At 38.4% G+C, this 23,960-nt stretch overlaps 1 protein-coding gene across 10 annotated transcripts in view; it reads right to left on the bottom strand.

Annotated features, from left to right (window-relative positions):
• The window catches only part of RBMS3 (RNA binding motif single stranded interacting protein 3), a 713,376-nt gene that overhangs the window by 227,940 nt on the left and 461,476 nt on the right, over positions 1-23,960 (bottom strand). For all 10 annotated transcript variants that reach the window (XM_036869064.1, XM_036869070.1, XM_036869066.1 and 7 more), the window contains exon 5: positions 6,322-6,479. In XM_036869064.1, coding sequence (XP_036724959.1) covers positions 6,322-6,479 — 158 coding nt within the window. The remainder of the gene's footprint in view (positions 1-6,321; positions 6,480-23,960) is intronic.

The raw sequence follows: 23,960 nt of genomic DNA, 5'->3' as shown, positions 1-23,960 counted from the left end.
CCTCTCATTTTGTCACATTCTCTATAGCACCCCTATGCTTTATTTTGTTTTTATAGTACTTTAGTTATTTGATATTAATTGTTGATACTCCTTATTTACTATTTTATGTTTGATGACATACTTACTGTGTCCCCAATCCAGTAGAACGCCAGTCAATGAAAGCAGATACTTTGTGTGTGTGTGTGTGTGCACATCTCTAATTATCACATGTAGAATAATCACTGGCATATTAGTAGTGCCCACATATTTACTGGGTGAACTGAATGAATGCATGGATGAATACATTTTACGGGACTTCCCTGGGGTGCAGTGGTTAAGAATCCGCCTATCAATGCAGAGGACACGGGTTTGAGCCCTGGTCCGGGAAGATCCCACATGCCATGGAGCAACTAAGCCCATGAGCCACAACTACTGAGCCTGCGCCCTAGAGCCCGCGAGCCACAACTACTGAAGCCCGGGCGCCTAGAGGCCGTGCTCCGCAACAAGAGAAGCCATCACAACGAGAAGCCCGCACACCACAAGAAGAGTAGCCCCCACTTGCCGTAACTAGAGAAAGCCTGCACGCAGCAACAAAGACCCAATGCAGCCAAAAATAAATAAATAAATAAACAAATAAATAAATAAATAAAATCAAGATGTCAATACTCTGTAATGACTTATATGGGAAAAGAATCTAAAAAAGAATAGATGTATGTATATGTATAACTGATTCACTTTGCTGTACACCTGAAACTAACACAACATTGTAAATCAACTATACTCCAATAAAAATTTTTAAAAAAATACATTTTACATATCAGGAAGGGAGGCTAAAAGAGTTTAAGTAACTAGTCCAAGAACACAGATAGGAAGAACAGAACTAAGATGAAAGCTAAGTTATTTCTGACCATAAAGCCATATTTATAACCACACGGATATAGATGGATGTTAGGTTGGTCCAATTCATAGAAAGCAGAGCATGTATGAAAGATATTAAATAAAAGAGGCTCACATGTGTCCTCCAAATGATATTTCGAAGTCTTTCTCTTTATTGGCTGGAAGCCAACAACCTACCTGAAATCCCCACAGCCTTCAGGACCCAAGAGTCCCTGTCATGGTTTGTACTTAGGGCAAGCACAGGGTAAAGAGATCTTACAGACCCTGAGCACAGGGAATGGCCTCTATTTCCAACTGCAAGGTAACAAAGTTCTCCAATTTCAGTTTCACAAGGATAAATAATATTCAGAACTCTCCTCCCATCCCACAGAGGGCTGACTTTGGAATAACGCCATTCCAATTTCAAAATAATAGAACAATAAACTGTATGTTTTTTCTCCTTTTCTAAGTTTTTATAAAAGCATGTATACAGAAAGATTGAAGGCCAGGAGATTTCAGAATAATAGGTTATTCAATGTAATTTAATTCATTTGTTTGTTTGGTTGATAGGTTGGTTGGTTGGTTTGGGTTTTGAAAACCAGGGCTCCTAATACACGGAAAAGAAAGTAGAGTGTTCTGCCTTCTCTAGCCATGACCGTGACTTTCTGATGTTAAAAGACAGAAAGACAAAGAGGCAACATAAAGAAACGATGAAGATAAACACATAAAACAAGAATAAAGATAAAGAAGCTACAGGGTGGACCAGGGTTTTTCTCTTTAGTGGATCACATCTGCTGGCAATTGAGAGAGGAATTAAAATTACTAAAAGGAATAACAGTCCACCTTCTTTTCAATCTCAGCAAACACAGTTGTAACCTGTTTCTGTGCAAACACAGCTGTAGTTTGGCGGTTACTAATCACTAAGTTTACATTTTAGAGATTTTCTTTGCTCACATTTGATTTCCTAGTTCCATGCATTTGAGACAGTAATGGCAAATGAATTGCTAAAACATCAAGGGAGAAAATATTAACACAACATTTCTTAAAGATGGATTTAAGGTAGATATGAATCGAAACACATTCCAAACAACAAAATCACATTTAGATAGGCTTGATGGTCATTTTAAAGCATCATATAGTTGCCTACAAAGAAAGTATTGGCATTTGCCTTATAATTTTAAAAATTTCTGTATTTTCTTTATGTTTATTCTGAATCTGAGTTCTCTATTTCGGGAGGTGGGAGAAGATAGGCAGCAAGAAACGTCAGGCAGTAGAAAGTAAAGAATAAAATTGTAATGATATTTAAAGTAATTAAAAGAAAATACAAAAATAATATTTTAATCTATTTATACTAATTTTTAATAATCAGGCTATTTGTCTTCCTATAACTGTGATTAATTTTTTTACTTAGTGCAAAGAGAGAAGAACTGAAATGATTTATTTGGAAAACTTGCCCATTTGGTAGGGAGTGGCAGAACACTGCCCAGATGTTAAAAGTCATTCAAACAAAACTCCATGAGAATCAAATTAAGAGTACTAAAGAGAGGTGAAAAAAACTACAGAATACAAAGGTCTCTGTGCTCAGCGGTCTCTCACGCCCTTTAGCTCACCAGGGGACAGTAAATGCATTGCTTAAAGAGGTTCTATGTTCCCAGATGTTGAAGCTGGAGTAATTGTGAACGCTTACCCTCATCCCTTCTCCACTTTGGGTCATTCTTTACCGGCCTCTCATAACACTCATTCAATGTGAGTTTTGTTAGACAAACGGTCTTATGTTTCTGGGAATGGGAAATGGATAACGTGAACATGCAGTCCTGTCCCTCCAGACTCAGGCTGATTTATGTTCTGATCCTCACGCTGGAAGGCAAGGTAGTCTGTTGGCACCCGCGAGCTCTGCAGTAGTGGGTCTGACTGTCTGACTGTCAGCATTCCCACCATAAACTTTTGTTTTTTTGGGGTTTATGACTTGGCTATAAAATGCTGCCTGCAGGGGTGTGGATGTTACAAAATTGTTTTATGTTCCAAGAGAGGAAAAAAATAATAATAAAATGAAAAGTCTGTAATTTCAGACACTATCTAGTGCTTCTGGAACGTTAAAAAGCCTGTAATTGTGCTGTCTCTGCACCCTACTGGCATTCAAATCAATGCTTTGAAGTTCAGTGGTTTAAATATAAAACGAAGATACCACCTTTACTGTGAAGAGGTGATTATCAAAGAAGATGAATATAGCTTACAAGTAAAATAATAATGGGGGTTTTCTTTTGAGTCATAGGAATTTCAGGATCTCTTGCACATGAACCAAGAACCACACCTGGGATTTTGTCCCAATATGGCAGTGCAGAAAGACGCTGAGCTCACCTCCTCTCACGAGCACACCAAAATTACAACTATTTACAGAACAACTATCAATGAAAAAGACTAACTTACCAGAAAAGATCTTCCACAACTAAAGATGTATCATTATTTGTTTGGCTATAATCCTTGTGATCTTGAGAACATGGGCTTATGTTCACCTATACCCGAACCTATAAGTGGGTTCTCCTGCTTATCTTCTGTGAGATATTGTACAGGATTTTAAACTTCTCTTGCCTTCATTTTTTCTATAATTGTAAAATGTGAATATAATAATATAACAAAAACAATAATAATTAACTCAAAAAGCCAAGAAGAAAAAAAAAGGAGGAACCACAATGAGACAGGTAGGAGGGGTAGAGTCATGGTATAGTCAAGACCCGTGCCCCCCAGCCCCCGCCAACCCCAGTGGGTGAATTACAAAGGGGAGGATAATTACAACTGTAGAGGTTCTCCCCAAGGAGCAAGGGGTCTGAAACCCACATCAGACTCCCCAGGCTGGAGGTCCTGCACTGGGAAGACAAGCCCCCAGAACGTTTGGCTTTGAAGGCCAGTGGGGCTCACTTTCAGGAGACCCAGAGGGCTGTCGGAAATAGAGACTCTACTCTTAAAGGAGGCACACAAAATTTCACACACTCCGTGAATGAGGGCAGAAGCAGTATTTTGAAAGGAGCCTGAGTCAGACCCACCTGCTAATCTTGGAGAGTCTCCTGGAGAGACAGGAGGCAACTGGGACACCCCCTGGGGACAGAGATGTTGGCAGCAGTCATTTCTGGGAGCTCGTTCTGCCATAATAACACTGGTACTGGAAAGTGCCGTCGTGGAATCCTCCCTCTAGTTTATTAGCCTCAGGACCCAGCTCCATCCCCACCCACCAGTCTGTTGGCACCAGTACTGGGACAGGCAAGAATGTGGAGAAAAGGGAACTCTTGTACACTATTGTGAGCATGTGAATTAGTGCAGCCACTGTGGAAAAGAGAATGGAGAGTCCTCAAAAAACTAAAAAGAGAAATACCATGTGATCTAGCAATTCCACTAGTGTATATATCAGAAGAAAACGAAAACATTAATTCAAAAAGATACATGTACCCCAATGTTCATAGCAGCATTGTTTACAATAGCCAAGACATGGAAACAACCTATGTGTCTAGCAACAGATGAATGAATAAAGAAGTTGTGTATATATGTTGATTTTTTTAATATTACATTCATTTATTTATTTTTTTATTGAAGTATAGTTGATTTACAATGTTGTACCAATCTCTGCTGTACAGCAAAGTGACTCAGTTTTACATATATATATTGATACATTCGTTTTTTAATATTCTTTTCCATTATGGTTTATCCCAGGAGTTTGGATTATAAATTGTGTGTATGTATAATGGGTGGATCCTAATCGAATCTGACTGACGCCCTTTTAAGAAGAGATTAGGAGCAAACACAAAGGGCAGACCATGTGAAGATATGGGAAAAGAAGGCCATCTACAAGACACAGAGAGGAAACCAAACCTACTGCCACCTTGATCTTGGACTTCTAGCCTCTAGAATTGGGAGGAAATAAATGCCTGTCGTTTACAGCCACCCAGTCTGTTGAATTCTGTTATGGCAGCCTGAGCAAACAAATATATCGATACTTTGTACCAAAAATCTTTTGTTTAAAAAACAAAACATAGATCTTCTTAGAAAATGTGTTCTCTTGATGAATTTGAAACATGTTCCTTTCTCAGCAGGAGCATAAATGAAGGAGAAACTAATTTGTTAGAGAGAGGTTTTGCGGGGCAGGAGGTGGGTGCTGAGACAAAGGCGTGTACACGCAGTGTGAAGTGGAGCACGGCAGGCATTTAGTGCCTCCTGCACTGGCTAGGCCTCCAATAGCAGGCTGTACAGTCTCCAAGAATGACTAAGTTGGCAAATTTCAGAGACCCAGGTGGTGCAATTAGCTCTGCCTTGACCATGACAATCAACAGTTAACAATGTTCTGAAAACTTGAATGCCTCATGCATACATTCAAGTCTGGGAGATGTTTTTCATTCTGCTGACTTCTCTTCAAATCTTCAGACCTGTATCCTGCATACGTCTCCCGGTCTAGTATGTGTAGAACATTGTGGGGAATAAAAAGAAATTTAAGACATGGTCCATGACCTCAAGGAAGTCAAGTTAGAAATCAGTTAATGACTGCATTTTCATATCTTTCCAAGTGGGTTCCCAGAGGTTGGTTTGGGATGGTTTTTCCAATGATGGCAGGGTTCCCCATAGGGGGAAACACCTGCCTGCAAGGGGCTGCCTTCCAGATGACATTAACATCCATCCATTCATTCATGTTGAGTCGGCTCAAGACCTCAAGACGCATAAACACACCCAGCCGTGGGGACACAGCTTTTCCTTTTCTTCTTTGTTATTGAGCAGTTTCGTTTTCCCTGTAGTTTCCTTAACTTTGTTTCTTCATGAAAGCACAGCAGGTACCACCATTTTAACTCCATTCCTGGCTGAGATCCTCTTTCATAAACATTCTCTTAAAGTTAAAAAGAAAACTACTCATCTTTTCCCAACAATGAGAAAAGTGCAATTTGTTCTTTTCTGTTTTGTTTAAAACATCAAAAACACACAGCCAGGGCCTCTTAAATGCAAATGCCCTCTTCACCTCCCCTTAGATTTCTGAGTTCCTTGCGACTACCCAACAGTTCCTGTTTCTCGAAATCTTTCCTCTCTTCTCTCTTGCCCTGACTGAGAAATATTACCATCTTGCTCTTTAGAAATCAATGCTAAAACATGTGGATGCTTCGTTCACCCCATGGGATCTTTAGCTCTGGGGTGCTGGGCATTTACTATCCCTAGTAGAAACTGACAGCATCTGATTTTGTTGATCTACAGGCATAGAGAGGACTGGGAAGGGGTTATGCATACCATTACAACTTGAGACAGATATAAACATTCTATGTACAGATTTTAGCAAGAACAACATATTTCTAGTTACACTGGAATTCTCTGACTCAAAGCAAAGATACAGTCAGTTTGATAAGCTACTTTTCTTTGAATATTCTATATTCCAGCACTATTGTAGTGTTAGAAAGGGATGGAATTAAAGGGAATACAAGGAAAGAGCAGGTGTTTTACCTGGCAAAGCCAACGCCTCTGCTGACTCCATTAGCATCTCTTAGTATCCTTGTGGAAATGACATGTCCAAATGGTTTCAACATAGTCTCAAGCTCCTGTTCATCCATAGAAATGGGGAGATTTGATATATATAGGTTTGTTGGGTCTTGCTCTTGTTGCTAAGGGAAAAAAGAAACACATGCACTAAGTTCTGAATATTGAGAAACATTGCACAAATTTATACATTTTGCTTACACTGCCATCTAGATTCCAATCTCTAGCATGCTCTTGGAAGTTCTTTCAGTAAGGGTGGTATTTCTTTTCACTGAATTCCTTCTTTCCAGAATGCTTCTCGTAGAAGCAATGTCATCAGTGAAAACCAAACTTTCTGTGTAGCCTTCCTTAGAAAAGTCTAATAAACTTTTATTGCAGTTGAACTAAGGTAAGTATGTATATTCTATGACCATAACTAGTGGTTCTATTACCACTCTAACTACTGTCACCACTAGTTACTAATGTTGCATTTAGTGAGTGTTCATAACATGCTAGGCATTGCTTTAAACACTTGATATACATTATTTCATTCAATAGTCCCAGTACATATAATTGTTACTACTTTACAGTGGACAAAATTGATCCCTAACTTGGTCTAAGTTATACAGCTCTTAAGCGTCAAAGCCAGGGCTGAAACCTGGGGGTATCACCAAAGTCCACGGGCTTCCCTGTCTTGCTATAGTGCCTTCCACTGCACCAATGGGGAGAAAAGAAGTGTGGTCCTAGGACAGCATTTATCATCAGCCTCAGCATCAATGGGGAACTTTCTAGAAATGCAAATTCTTAGGCCCCATCTTGGAATCAGAAACTTGAGGGTGGGCCAAGTGATCTGTGTTTTGACAAGCCCTCCAGGTGAGTCTGATGACCGCTCAAGTTTGGCAATCACTGCCATAGACCACAGTTAAATATTTATATATGAATGAGATTATGAAGCAGAAGTGCTTAAATAAGCTTTGCTTAATAGAATGGGAAATCAAACAACAACTGCTAGCATTATTTCTCAGTGCATGAATATCTTCTATTTCACACAATGAATTAATAAGTTGGAACTTAGTTGTATGCATGTCTCAAAATAAAGCACAGACAAAAGCCTGACATGATTAATCATTAATATCAAAATAGATCCCATATTTAAATGAACTATTATATTTTAACCAACACAACAACTTTAACTTCAAGAAGAAACATGATTAAATTGGAAAAAGCAATTCTGAAGTCTATAGGAAATGACATTATGTAATAGTAAAATATCTTTTGTGAAGAGATGATATATTCTGTAGCAAATTTGAGGTTTTAAGCAAAACGAAAAATACAATAAACAAAATTCCAAATATTATTACAGATCAAGAAATAGTTTTGGCATGAAACTAAGCTCCATTACTTTTAACAGCTCTAAATATTCAGACAGGCCATAATATTTTTATTAAGCTTTGAGATGAATAAGATCTATTATTAGGTTCTTTTTGAAACATAGTTTAGTTTTCAAACTTTTTGATCACCACGAAAAACAGTGCAAATAAACAGGTAATCAATCAGGAAAAGACAACACAGTTTTAGTATTTGGGAATAGTGTATATGTAGAAACGGTACAACTGTAGTCTCTCTCTCTGTCTCTCTCTCACACACACACACACACACACACACACACACACAAACACCCCGCTAATTAATGGCATGATCCTAGAGAGAAAACAGAGATGATATTATTTTTTTCCTAAGTGGACATGATCCCCTGCCCAACTGCTAGGGTGATGAAAAAAGAAAAAAAAAACCTAAAAGAAAAGAAAAAGTGGTGTTTCAGATACATAATAACAAACCTATGTATATATGACTTTTGACTTTATATTATTTTACTACCCATCCTTTAATTTTAATCTTCACATCATCATTCCAAAGGTAGCTAAGCAAATATCATCATACTTATTGGATAATGAGGAAGTGGAGGCATGAAAAATTCATCATCTCACCGAGGACAATCTAATAATTAGTGAAAGGGTTCAAATTAAATTTAGTCAGATTTTCTATCTTCCATCTCAGTGTATTTTTCCAGTAGCCCAATGTTTCCCAAGCTTCAATCATTTGCATATCATCTTAGAAAATTTGCCAGCCATGTACTATAATTTTATTTACTTAAAAGTTTTCTTTTTTATTAATTAATTAATTTTTATTTATTTATTTATTTTGGCTATGTTGGGTCTGTTGCTGTGTGCAGGTTTTCTCTAGTTGCAGCGAGTGGGGGCTACTCTTCTTTGTGATGCGCGGGCTTCTCAATGTGGTGGCTTCTCTTGTTGCGGAGCATGGGCTCTAGGTGGGCGGGCTTCAGTAGTTGTGGTGTGTGGGCTCTAGAGCACAGGATCAGTAGTTGTGCTGAGTACATGGGCTTAGTTGCTCCATGGCATGTGGGATCTTCCTGGACCAGGGATCTAACTGTGTCCCCTGCATTGGCACGCAGATTTTTAACCACTGTGCCACCAGGGAAGTCCTTAAAAGTTTGCTTTAAATCAAAATATCTTTGGGTTTAAGTAAATCCATTGTAAAAGATAACATTATGTTGCTACCATAGCTAAAAAGCCAGTATCACTTGGCATAAGTAGGTTACTATCAAAATTGGCAACAAATTCACGTGATTATATTATATTAGATACTGTTTGTTCGCAGAAGATTGTGATCCTGGTGGTTGACTCTCTCTTAGTTACAAATGAGATTCGTAATTAAGAGAGGTATTAAGCACACTAGGACCAGACAGAGTCTTTTTCCTGTGAAGAATCAGAATTGAGAAAGAGTTGAGAGAAGAAAAACTTTCCTATGATGTGATTTCTGGAGCTTATACCCTAGATCAACTCAAGTTCCAGTGGGAGTTCCTGCTTAACCCAGAGAGTGGGCTGCAGAACATGGCAGTCCCATGAATGGGTTGGCATTTGCCCAACATTCTGTATACCTTCATCCTTAATGAGGCTAAACAACCATAAGCAACCAATCTCACTAGTGAAGCATAGTGTACAGATCTAAGTAGCAGTACACCAGTGTATCCTGATTCAAATCCATTTCCAAATTCCACAAGTATAGAATGCACTGCAACTTCTCAAAATGGTGTGTAATTAACATACGGAGCTTAATAAACAAGAGATTGCCCAGTAGCTATTTTCTGAATCCAAATTCAAACAGCAAGGCCAACTCCTTAATCTGTATTCACAGAGACAGTACAGAATTGGAGAGTGTCATTCCTTAATTTGTATTTACAGAAAGAATACAGCGTTTGGGCAGTGTTATTCATTAAGTAATTCTCTCCTTTGAAATACAATATAAGTCTTGAACATATTTGTTGATGACAATAGAATTTAATTTCTGCATAGAATGAACTTTAAAATAATATATGCATTTATATTTTTACTTTCAGTTTTATATTTATGTACCAGATTTATGTAAATAGATGGGCTCTTTCAAAAGGTTCTTTGACACTATGAACCTAGAAGAATGTGCCTTTTAAATTTGCAGAAAAATAACTCATGTGATATCTGCAATCTAGAATCTTTTTTAAATCTTTTTTTTTTTTTAACTTAAATTTTCATGATCTTTTAGCTCCAGAATGGACCTAAAGGAGCATCTTGTCCAATCTGATATTTAACAGATGGGAAAAACAAAAATGAAAACAAGCTAAAATAGTGCTTATGACTTACTCAAGGCCACTCAGCTAAATAGTAACAGGCTAGAAATAGAACACATATCCTTTCATACCAGGTCCAATGTTCTTCCCAGTCCTTAACACTGCCTTTCCTCCTAAACATCAATGAATAACAGATGGCAAACTGTGGTTCAAAGGAATATTTGTACATGCAAGAATAAATATCTCTGAATCCCTTATTTTATTCACTTTTGCTTATTCATGAAGTAGCTTTAGTTACAGAGGTAAGGCTACAAAAAAATAAGGATTCCTAGCCTTAGTCAGCATTTCACACATCATCAACTGAGTGAATACTCTGCAGTGTATGCTAGTCTGTAAAAGTATATGACTACAATTCATACATCTATTACATTTAATTGACCATCTCACCATAAGTAACTCCTCCATTTTGCTCTGTTTCTGTATCTTTTCATCTGTATGGGGATTTCTTGATTTATTACTTAGTTTTGTCAAAAGATTGTGAAAAAGTTAGAACAGTACCCTCTCCATCGTTAATGGGAGCAGAGACCTTGTCATTTTACGTAAGAATATAAAATTTTTTTTTTCCTGAAATGACTTCATTTTTCTCAGATTTTTAGTGTTAGGTTTATTGGTACTCATTTGCTTTATTACAGTTGAAGACAATGTCAGAACATTTCAAGGAAGCTTAGCAAATAAATACAAATGGAGGGCAAAATTATTGCTCATATATATCTCATATATAGATCAAGGGTTATGTCTGGGGCTGTGTTTTTTGGATACACATTATGACTATTATATATGCATGATTCTGGAAAAGGTAACTACCTTTGAAGAAGATTTCAACACTCAATCTGACAACACTCATGCTTGATGAAATTATATTTAAATATTCAGGAAGTAGTTATTGGCATTAGGAATTTTAGAGCAATGTTTCTCAAGCCACCTGTGGTGGGGACCATTTTTATTTCCAATCTGTCACAAACCAATATTTGCAAAATATTTACATTTTTCAAAGTTGATAGAAAAAATTAAGAGACATACAAAATGCAAGTTGCAATTTTTTATTACTACATTAAACAAACCAAAATTACATTTGGATTAAATGTCATGCTAATGTGAACTTGTTATAAAAGGTTTTAAATGCTTACTCTCTATTTCTGTGTGTATTTCCTTGTGAACAAGTACCATTTGGTGGACCAAATTTTAACACTGTTTTAGGGGACTAGTTCCTATTTTTTTCCACGATAATATATTACACTATGGGTCTTTCTAAGTTATTAGTTTTTGCCTACTTTACATACTATCAAGTTTTTATTAAATCACAAAATTATGTGTAATCAATTTATAGTCACTTTTAACTGTTAGGTGGACAAAGCTGTCTCAAGATGAATTGTCCTGAGCAGTGGTGACAAAATATCCTGAAATATCCTGAAGATGTTTGAAACAACTCTAAAGCAACCTCATGACTATAATACTTTAAAAACAAATTGAAGGGGATGTTCATATAGACGGAAGATAATAATATTTCCTTACATGCAGCAGAGTTTTACAGCATTTAAGGTGTTTCAGGGACATTTATTTTATTTTGTATGGCCCTTTATCATAACTCTAGGCAGTAGATAGGGCAAGAGTTATTAACCCCCCCCTCTACCAATGAGAAAATTGGTTCTAAGATCTTAAGAGGGATACAAAAATCCCATGGCGAGTAAGTGAATAAATGACATCGGAAGTGATATTTTTTGACTCTTGATCTAATACCCTTTCTACTACAGTATACCAACTCTGGGGATTGCCTATAAATACTGCTGGTCCATGGATATCACCAGTAGAAAGGAAAATCAATGGGGAAACAAAGGCACAGTTGTTTTTTAATGGGATAGCCTATTTTAAATGCTGTAGCAATTTAAAAATTAATAATAATAAAAATGAAATGTTTTACTTCTCCCCGAAAACAGAAGCATGGAGTTAGAGCCTCCTGCATTAATAAGCTGCCCTAAAGGCATCGGAGGTTTTAGAATTAGTTGAACACTAACTTTGTACACAGATGTTCTTACTCTTCTAGTAACATCATCAGCACGCTTGTTGCATGGCTCTAGGAGTTACAGCTCCTCTAGGTGAGATCTGGAGGAAGCCGGCCATTCTGGACATACTTGCTTTAGTACCATACACGTGTGTGGTGATTAGTTTTATTTGCCACCTGGACTGAGCCACAGGATGCTCAGGATGCTGGTCAAGCATTATACTGGATCTACCTGTGAGGGTGTTTCCTGGATGACTTTAACATTTAAACTCATCCATTGACTGAGTAAAATAGATTGCCCTCTCTAATGTGAGTGGGCCTCATCCAGTCAGTTGAAGATCTGAAAAAGGCTGATCCTCCCCTGAGTTAAACCTGACGGCCTTCAAGCTGGGGCATTGTTTCTTTCCTGCCTTTGGACTCAAACTGAAACACTGGTTCTTCTTTGGTCTCTAGTTTGCTGACCTCAGATCTTGGGACTTGTCAGCCTGCATAATCTGGCAGATTCCAGGAAATAAAGCTCTTCACACACACACACACACACACACACACACACACACACACACACACCACACACACACACACACATACCCCTTACTGGTTGTTTCTCTGGAGAAACCTAACTAATACAGTGTGTTAATTTTTTTCAAATCTGTTTTGCCATAAATATATACGGGCATATGCTCAGCTCTGACCTTCACAGTTGGACCTCTGTGTTCCCTAGCTACAAAGTCATGGCCTTGGACCGGGTAAAAAGAGAGAGCCAGAGCCTTCCCTTATGATGGGGGCTCTAGAAGCATTCATTTGAGGTAATGCATTAAAGAGCATTAGAGGGAAAATAAAGAAAGACTGCCAAGAAGCAGGCTTTCACCCTTAAATGGTGCCCAATAAATGTGTCCTCTGTCTTATTTGCTAAGCAATGAAGGGGGTTGCCCCCTGTTTTCAACTGTCTTCTCCCTCCGCTAAAAGCGAGAAGGTGATTTCTCTTCCCCTGATTTCACATATTGATGGAGTCAGAGGAGAGCCTCTACCAGTTTTTCCTCCCACGGCACCAATAAGAACAATTTCCCTAAAATAAGAACCAATAAGAACAACTTCCCTAAGGAACACATGTTTTAAAAGAAGGATTTCATTGTTTCAGATTCCATGTAAGCACAGCACTGGCAACTGGCGTTCTCATCCCCAAGTTTAATCAGGGAGGGGGGGGGTAATTCTGTATAACACACTCAGCAAAGAAAGAGAAACTGTTTCTAGTGCTCAGGACAACCTGAACCCTGGGTTGTGTGTGTTATTCTTTAAGGCAGGGCTGGCTTAAAGCAGCGCTTGGGTTGAGATGAGCAGTGAAGTGTTATGAGCCCCTTGAGTCTCCATGACTGAATTAGAGTTACCTGTGGTCCTGGGCCAGGTGGCCAGGTGGGATCCTGGCTCTCCTTGACTTCTCCCTCCATATGACCTCATGAGCTCAGCCCAGTATCACCTGATGGGATGGTTTCTCCTGTGAGAAAATGCTAAATTAACATTTTACAATATTGAGATCTCTCTATAGTTTTATTGTAATGTACTGCTATAACACAAAGACATATGGTTTTGTACTCAGGGTCCTGATGGTCAAAAGTGCGAACAGGAAACAAAACTATAGAGAAACAAACTCAATATTGTAAACAAATCTCATCCCCTTTCCTCAGTCTCATTCACCTCTCCGAAGGGGCTCTCCCTGCCATGAGCTCTGGGATACAAAGTTGTCACTTGATTCGTTGACAATGACCACAATTCTCCCTCAAACAACTGGAATTCTGGAAACGGCATGAACATGGCCATACATTTGCTATGGCACCCTATTAACTTCTTCTGGAATAATCATCACAACACATACAAAGACAGAACAGATGCAAACCATTTCCATGTCTTCTGCCCAGAATATGACAGCATAGACTTGCTGAGGCTCACAGGCATATTGGGAACACACACAAATGTGTCACTGAGTGAGGTATAAAGATATTAGGGACAAAGAATTCCACTCAAGGGCAACCATTCCCATTGTGTTCTATGTCAATGATACACCAGAGCCCAGCATCAATGGTAACTCCTGGAGTTGTGCAACACAACTTGGGTGGCAAACACTATATCCCTTGAGAGTAAGGCAGCCTGATAAAATACAGAACATCCTGTTAAATTTGAATTTCTGTGTGAAACCACAAGAAATTTTTTAGTATAAGTGTAATAGCGAAGAACAAATCAGACTCCATATTGGATCTGTTTCTTTTACTTTGACCTTTGTATGCTATTGCTTTTGCTACAAGTTAAAAATGTTACCTGTAGCCTGATATATACAGGATAGTCCATTCTTAAGGTTCTGACCTTTAAAGGTATATCACTTTCCATTCATACAGAGATGAAAAGTTGCAGAACAGAGAATTACCTTGGTTTTATTGGAGGTTTACAGGAATATCATGACCAGATCAACGTGAACAGCAGCAAGAGCAAAGGATTCCGGCACCAAGAAGTTTGCAACAACCAACCACACCCCCTCCCCTTTTAGTATAAAAGAAGCCTGAATTCTAACTCAGGGATGGTTCTTTGGGACACAAGTGCACCGTCTTCTCAGTCCTCTGACTTTCCAAATAAAGTCACTATTCTTTGCTCCAACAACTCATCTCGATTTATTGGCCTGTCCTGAGGTGAGCAGTACAAGCTTGGACTTGGTAACAAAAGTATGTCCAAAATATTGCACAGGACATAGTCATACAAAAATATTCATTGCTACATAGGATTAGTATTATTATCAAGTCATATAACTTACTTGTTGTTATATAGGACTCATATTATTAGCACTGTATAGCACAATATTATCTAATATTTATTTTAAGCTTACTGTGTGCCACACACAAGGCTTTAAAATTATTTAAATTCATTATGGTTCTATTCCTTAAAACAGCCCTTGAGAAAGACATGGTCAATGTCCTTATTTTACATGTGAGAAAGCTGAGGTTATAAGAAGATATGCAATCGTCCAAGGTCACACAGCTGTTAAATCCAATGAGAATTCAAATCCCGATCTATTTGATTCGGAGACCTGAGATTTCAACATAACACAGTGTGTTTAATGGGTGGCTCACAACTTTTTCTGGTAGATCAAGGGGAAGCAGCCAACAGTGGCTGGATTCCTACAGGTGTTCAGCGTGTAAACCTACCTGGAAGCACAATTCACCTTTCGAAGAATGGAAATCCCTTCATCCTACTGAGGGAATGAGTTCGCAAAAGACCCAAAGTTAAGTTTTGTTTTCAAGGCTGGCACAATAAAAATTTCTCAAGTTGCTAAGAAAAACACACCTGGCTAGTTTTCCTCTAACCTCTATTACATAAGGATACACTTAAAACGCATATGCTGCATATACAGAAAGTGAAAAATTACAGCTTTATATATGAAGTTGCATTGCTGTTCTGCTTAAACCCACTTTTATTCCTAAATTGTCCAATGTCAATTTCACAGGAAACGGGCTTTGTAAAACCATGCATATTTCACATGGAATAGAGAAAGAGGACACAGTCAGCTCTACACCAGCACCTTTTTTTTAGAAAACAAATTCAGCTATACATTTAAATCCTGTCAGTCTAAGTGAAGGATGGCATATCCTAGGTTTATTTAATCCTAGCCTTTCTGAAGAGAGCTGGAAAAGGCTGCAGAACATGTGGTGGCCTATGATCCTTAACATTAGCTTGGAGAAAATGTGTGTGTGTGTGTGTTTGTGTGTGTGTGTTTGAGTACCATCATGAAAACTGATCTATCAATGCAGGAATGAAGCAGGTGGGAGAAGGAAGACAACTGGACAACTGGGTGCTACCAGTTTGCTTCACTTCTTGCATTTCTGGTATTAACATCATGACCTTGGTAGAGAAATAGCAAACAACAGGTGCACAGTAGGTTGTAGATGTTCAAATGAGATAAACCACTTTACCTTTGAAAAGCATAACTTCCATCATCAATGCCAGCTTTTATTTGGCATATGTATTAATTGCAATTTTCTTAAAACTCACCAGTAGGAAAGAGATAAGTCTTATTCTTTTTTTTTTTTTTTTTTAATTTTTATTTATTATTTATTTATTATGTTTATTTTTGGCTGTGTTGGGTCTTCGTTTCTGTGTGAGGGCTTTCTCCAGTTGCGGCGAGTGGGGGCCACTCTTCATCGCGGTGCGCGGGCCTCTCACTATATCGCGGCCTCTCTCGTTGCGGAGCACAGGCTCCAGACGCGCAGGCTCAGCAATTGTGGCTCACGGGCCTAGTTGCTCCGTGGCATGTGGGATCTTCCCAGACCAGGGCTCGAACCCGTGTCCCCTGCATTGGCAGGCAGATTCTCAACCACTGCGCCACCAGGGAAGCCCCCAAGTCTTATTCTTAATGTGACTCAACATCGAGTTAAATGATGTCACCAGGACTTCCTGGAAGATTGACGAGAAAAGCATGCATGCATCTCCATTTTCCCCCAGCTCTGTTTACAGGAGTCCTGGGCTCTTTGCCAGCCCACCTGAGCAACTGGGGGCCCACAGGGTCACAATACTGATCCCAGTCAAAGCCACTTGTGGATTTACATATCTTGACTCAAGCCACTATACTAAATGGATCATCCTCTTATTTTTTATACTATTGACCATTCATTCACTCACTCATCAAACATTTAATCCTCTAGTCTATACCAGCCACTGAGCTAAATCCTGACAACAGAGACATGATGGGCCATGATTCTCACCTGCCACAGAGAGTTTGGCCTCGTGGCTAGTTTACAACTAAATTTCACCAATAAAAGCTATTTCTCATTAGCAAACACATTAGTGCAGGCAAGGATGTAGACATCTGCCTCCTATGCTCTTACTGTCCATAACTTGAAATTCTATTTTCTTCAATGTGGTGATTAGACAGTCTAAATTATTTCTAAATGGTGTCTCAGCTATGTTATGAACACGAAAATTAATTCTTGAAATATATAACCCCTTAGGATATATTAAGCCTTAAGACAAACAAAATTTTCAATGTGGGTTCAACTATTTGTATATTTCAATTTTTAACAAAAAAAAACCAAAAAACAAATTTATTTATAAACCTCCAGAAAATGTTGGGTAGGAATAATCTGTAAACAGATAGTGACATGGTGACTCTGGCATTTACCAGTTCTATGACATTAACTAGTTACCATTTCTCAGCAAATTTCCTGAACTGTAAAGGGGAAATAATACTAATTACTTCAGAGACTTATTATGAGAATTCAATGACACAATATACTAAAAATTTAGTGGAGTTCCAGACACATAGGAGAAGCTCAGTAACTCATTATCTTTTCTATAATTATGAGTAATTATAGAAATAAAGAAATTTAGGATATTGCAGAAGGACAGTTACTAAGTAAATGTAAGTCATGTTCATAAAAGAGCAATTATTGCTATTTATTTATTTTAGATTTTTTAATGTGGACCATTTTTTTAAAAAATTTATTTATTATTTATGGGTGTGTTGGGTCTTCGTTTCTGTGCGAGGGCTTTCTCTAGTTGTGGCAAGTGGGGGCCACTCTTCATCGCGGTGCGCGGGCCTCTCACTATCGCGGCCTCTCTTGTTGCGGAGCACAGGCTCCAGACGCGCAGGCTCAGTAATTGTGGCTCACGGGCCTAGTTGCTCTGCGGCATATGGGATCTTCCCAGCTCGAACTCGTGTCCCCTGCATTGGCAGGCAGATTCTCAACCGCTGCGCCACCAGGGAAGCCCAATGTGGACCATTTTTAAAGTCTTTATTGAATTTGTTACAATATTGCTTCTGTTTTATTTGGTTTTTTGGCCCCAAGGCATATGGGATCTTAGCTCCCTGACCAGGGATCGAACCTGCACCTCCTATATTGTATGGCTAAGTCTTAACCACTGGACTGCCAGGGAAGTCCCGATTATTGCTATTTAGAATCTGTCCCATTGCATTCCTCATAGGTGCAAACTTACTAGATATTATATTAAATTACATGGAGGTGGACATATTAAACTGATGATAAGATCCTTAAAATGTGGCCATTGGATCAGCAGGAGAATCTAGAAATATATTGCAGGGGGGAAATCTAGAAATACATTGCAGAGCACTGTTCCTATCATTTATGAGCTAAAAAGATTAATGATTTATTACTAGGCTCATTAATCAAAACTGTGGTTTGTTTTTTTTTTAAGGCGCAATCCCATGGTTGAAGTCAATTAGCCCACCAAAGCTATTACACCAAAGAAGCTGCAATGTTATTCAGACTTCCCCAGGAGTATTTAGAGTATAAAATAAATGTTATTATTCAGAAGATACCAAATTGCTAAGCTTCTTAAGTTCATACAATTGGGAACCTGCAGTACATTAACAGGCTGAAACTCATTAAGCGTCTTTTCCCCCAGCTTTAGAGTCACTGGCATTCTCAGCACAGTTAAGAACAATAACGTGCTCCAGGCTTCCAAGGAGAAAGTGACTTGTGCTCCTCCAGCTCCACTTCAATGAATCACTGAGGCAGAACTGTCACCCACCCTTTGAGACAGTGGCTGCTTCTGCTGGATGACCCTAACACCTGAACAGGACTGCAAAGTTAGCTCATATGGTGCGTGGAAGAGGAGAGAAAAGAGTAGCAAGTTTATAGCCACCATTTATCTTTACCTTGTTAGAGCTCTATTTAAAACATTCCGGAATAAATACTCAAAATGTTAGGATTTAACCCATAAAATAAGAATCTATGAGACTCTTTTTTTAATTGAAGTACAGGTGATTTACAATGTCGTGTTAGTTTCAGGTGTAGAGCAAAGTGATTCAGATATATATAACAGTTAGGGTTAGGGTTAGGGTTAGGGATACACACACACACACACACACACACACACACACACACATATATTCATTTTCAGATTCTTTTCCCATGTAGGTTATTACAGAGTATTGAGTAGAGGCCCCTGTGCTATACAGTAGGTCATTATTGATTATCTATTTTATATATAGTAGTGTGTATCTGTTAATCCCAGACTCCCAATTTATCCCTCCCCCTTTCCCCTTTGGTAACCATAAGTTTGTTTTCTGTGTCTGTGGGTCTATTTCTGTTTTGGATATAAGTTCGTTTGTATCATTTTTTTTAGATTCCACATATAAGCAGGATCATATGATACTTATCTTTCTCTGACTGGCTTACTTCACTTAGTATGATCATCTCTAGGTCCATCCATGTTGCTGCAAATGGCATTATTTCATTCCTTTCTATGGCTGAGTAACACTCCATTGCATATATGTACCACGTCTTCCTTATCCATTCATCTGTTGATGGACATTTTGGTTGCTTCCATGAGACTCTTCTTATGTAAGTGATTAACTAAATAAATGAGGTATCTTTAAAGTAGGATGCAAACTAAGACTGTGGAAGGAATGTTGGAATTACAAAATCACTACTTGGTAACAATAATAATAATAATTGACTTACGCAAGAACAATCAGTGTATGTCAAAACAAGTGAGTGAAAATTTGATGAGAACTAGGAACTGTACATAGTCTCAAAGAACTTTCCCCCAAAGGTTACTAATTACAAGAGGGAAACAGTAACTTTTCCATGGAGATACCTTGCTGACAACATCTTTTGATCAGAGTCGCATCACCAGCATGAAGCAGGTGGACATCAGGTCCTGCCCACCCCGCCCCCTGTGTGATGCACCAGAAGGACAGGACTGCTCTGTAGCCTCCCTTCCAACAGTGAAAAGTTGAACCCACTCATTGGGAAACATCAGACAGACCCAAATTGAGGGACATTCAATGTACAATAATCGGCCTTTAATCTTCAAAAATGAAGAAATGATGAAGAAATACTGAAGAAGCACCATAGCTTGAAGGACACTAAAAAGACGTGACAAGTCCATGTAGGGACTGATGCTGGATTGAATCCTAGCTCCTGCCCGGATAAAATGCTTGCTTATTATAAAGGACATTAGTGGGACGTTAGATTAGACATTTTTAGTGTATTGAGGTTAATTTTCTGATTTTGATCATTTTACTGTGTATGAATGTTCTTGTTATTAGGAAGTACAACTTAAGTATTTAAGGATAACAGGGCATCAAATCTGTAACTTTGTCTCAAATATTTTAGAATAATAATATTATTATGTATATATTTATAGAGAAAATGATAGAGCAAATGTGGAAAATGTTTAATATGTGGAAAATCTGGGTGGAAGGTGTTATGCGACTTTTGCAACTTTTTTTTTCTGGTAACTTTGAAATTATTTGAAAATGAAAGTTAAGTGGCTGTAAAAATAAAATAAACAAGCTATTAATCTTGATAGCTAAAATCCAAAAAAATAAATATCTATCATAAGTACTTCACCTTACAAAAGAAATATAAGACAGTATACATTCTTTGTCTTGCATTCAAACTGCACTCCCTGAAGGTAGAAAGAACAAAAAACGTGGAATTCAGCATTTGTTTCCCCTAATACAATGTGATTCTTATAATTAACAACACCCTGTACAATGCCCATCTGTTTGGCTCACATGTATACTCCTAGCTCCTGGTCTCCAAGAAAAGGATTTTGTAAAATGTTTGCCTAGGTGATTGAACAGAGAGAATGAAGATGGAGATTCAAACTGGATCTCAAGAATCTAGAAACAATAGAGCATAAAAGAAGAGCTAGATAAAATCTCTTTCAAGGCAGACATAATTCTTTGCCAACACCACCATCTCTCCATGACCCTGGTAGGTTTCCTCCCCATAGTGTAGCCCACATATGCACCATCAGGACCCTTCCCTCATTCGCAGAAACGGAGTCGATGCTGTTGAGAGTTTGTAACCTCAGACACAGCATGGGACAAGGCAGTGGTCACTGTAGATGAGTAATGCATGGATCACTGATTCTGAAACGAGGCGATGTTGCCCGTCAGAAGACATCTGGCAATATCTGGAAACATTTTTATTTGCCACAACTGCAGTGAGGAAGCTGATATTGGTATCCCATCACACAGAGGAAAGCCCTCCGCAACAAAGAATGGTCTGTGAAAGACAGTATCTGTCATGCCAAACTTGAGATACCCTGGTATCAACCCCTTTAAAGTGGAAAAAACAATTATATATATATATGTGTGTGTGTGTGTGTGTGTGTGTGTGTGTGTGTGTGGTGTAAAAATACTGTTATTACATATCTATCACTATGTATCATTATATGGTTTATATAAATATACCTAATAGACTCCCAGTGTTGATTTGGTTATATTTATTAAGGAGAACTTAAATATGTGCAAACATTTAATCAATGAGGTATATTGATATACCTCTGTTTATAGCTCCAATACAACTAGTAAATCAAGTGCACTTTAAAATTGCATAAAAGCAAAGTTGCATGACCACTACAATTAAAACATTAATGTGATACCATGGAGGATGTTATGTTGCCAAATCTAACTTGCCACTTGCCACATGAACATGCTACTGACTGCAGCAGGTATTTTTGAAGTTCATGGGCTGTTATTTTTGCCATGCGACATTCTGATTCTCCCGTCAATTTCTCTATTTGAATTGCTATGAAACCTTCATCTGAGCACAGCTTGCTAGGCTAACTGCTTTCATTTGGCCTAAAAGCATCATTTACTTGTTATGTCTGCCTTGTTTTCTCCTCATTAGCCCCAGACAGTGACAGTAGGTCTCCTTGGCACCATGTGATTATAGACACAAACACAGACACAGGCAGTGACATCAGCTGGTCAACCAGATGACCTCAAATATGCTTTCATAATCATTTCAAAGATTATCATAGAATGGAAAGTCCCAAATTTATAAATTCTCATAGGAAAGTCATGAAGACCTAAAAATATTTCCACAAACTCCAGTGAGAAAGATGCCAATATAATGAAACACCACCAGGGATTTCCAAGGCTGAACTAGTTTCAAATCCAGAAGCAGTTACATATTATATTACATATAAGTTTATGTGTATACACACACACACACACACACACATGCACATGCAAACACACACACTCTATAATTCTGGACTAGTGAGTTCACTTCCTTGATTGTCTCCTCGCCATTTAAAAGAAGGATACTGCTATCACAGGCTATCACAGTAAGGATTAAATGACACTTCATAGAGGTTAATATCTGTATCTTTTCCCCATCTAAGCTGCTGTACACATTCACTTGGTGCCTGCCTCTGTTTTCTTCTTAAGTAAATGAGAAACAAAATAAAATAAAGCACTTGAGGGAACAGGTAACTGGATGAATTTCAGAAGCTTACATTAAAGAATACACTAAATCAAAATGTGTCTATTTACAGGTAATGGCATTTCACTTATTAGCTATTCAGTGAAAACTGCCTGCTTTAGCATAGAGGAAATCAGAAATCAAAGAAGACAGGTAGGAAGGGCAAGGAGGACAGAAATCAAGGCTTTCTTTGATTTTTTTTCTTTCCCTCACTGTTTCCTTATGAACCTTTAAAAGAGTGGCAGATTAAGACTTACAATAGTTAAATAGATTAAGATTTACATAGAGAAAGGATTGGTGCATATCAGATTAACTGAAAAAAAAAAATTACAAAATTCATAGAATTCAAAACATTTTCCAGGCAGGCAGAAAGGCCAAGTTCCTCAGCAGGAAAGCACTTCCTGTGCACAAGGAAAAGGGCCAGTGTGGCTGGGACACAGTGAGCCAGGAGACAGGGGCAGGAAATCACGCTGGAAAGGTAGGCAGGGCCCAGACCCCTGAGGGCACTGTAGCCCTGCTGGGTCTATGCATTGGGAACCAGGATTTTGTTCTTTTTTAAAAAGTTACTTTATATTATAGTTGATTTACAATGTTGTGTTAGTTTCTGCTGTGCAGCAAAAGTGATTCAGTTAAACGTATACATATATCCACGCTTTTTTAGATTTTATTCCCATGTAGGTTATTACAGAATATTGAGTAGAATTAGGATTTTGTTCTTAATATGCAATGGGAAGGAATTGAAGTGTTCAAGTGGGGAAAAACATGATCTGATTTGTTGAGAAAATCAATTTGTTTCTAAGAGAATGGGGAGCTAAGACATAGGGGAGGGTTCCCATAGGCTGGGAAGCTTGTGCAGTAGATCATGAGAGTGATGGAGATGACAGTGGAGGTGGTGGAGAAAAGTGGACTTCAAAAAACCCATTTTTCAGGTACAGTCTACATACTTCCTCATGGCTGGGAGATGAGGAATTTGAGAAGGGATTCAAGGATTATGTCAGGGTTTTGATTTGCATCTTCACCCACACAGTTACCAGTTATTTTAACAGAAGACATGGAGGACCAAATTTGAAGGGAAAAATCTAAAACTCTCTTTTGGATCCTTTAAGTTGATTTATCTGTAAGACATTCAGGTTTGTGATCTGATAAGAGTAGCGACGATGTGTAAATGTAAACACTCAGGAACCCTGGAATATTCCAAATCCAGTTTTATAGGCCATCTTGGCCAAACACATTTATAGAGCTGAGCAGATGAGAAACCTGTTCTCTTTGCAAGCAAAGGAATGCACACATTGGACTATAAATTCTACACCAGAACCAAGGCACCTGCACGATAACCGTGTCCACAGCAAGTTCCCAGCCGGAAATTAGAGTCTCCCTTCTCCTAGTTCAATACGTCTATCCTTATGCAAATTCTCCAGACTCTTATAAGAAGTACTTTTACAATGTACAAGTTCCCTTCAAGTTATCTGGTTGTAAAACCTTGAACTCAAAGCATGGTTTGTGGATCAGTATCACTCAGGAACTTGTTATAAATGGAGCATCTCAAGCCCCACCCCAAACCTGCTAAATCAGATGTGTATTTGAACAAGATCCCCAGGTAATTCATGTGTACAGAAGAATTTGAGATGCACTGTTTTAGAAGTTAAATCACTCCTGGTTTTAGGGAGGATTATTTGGCACACCTCTAGGTTCACAAGGTAAAATGAGGACAAAAACT

Source organism: Balaenoptera musculus, chromosome 11 (genome assembly GCF_009873245.2).
Source record: "Balaenoptera musculus isolate JJ_BM4_2016_0621 chromosome 11, mBalMus1.pri.v3, whole genome shotgun sequence".
Taxonomy (NCBI): domain Eukaryota; kingdom Metazoa; phylum Chordata; class Mammalia; order Artiodactyla; family Balaenopteridae; genus Balaenoptera; species Balaenoptera musculus.
This window is presented reverse-complemented; position numbering and strand designations above follow the sequence as displayed.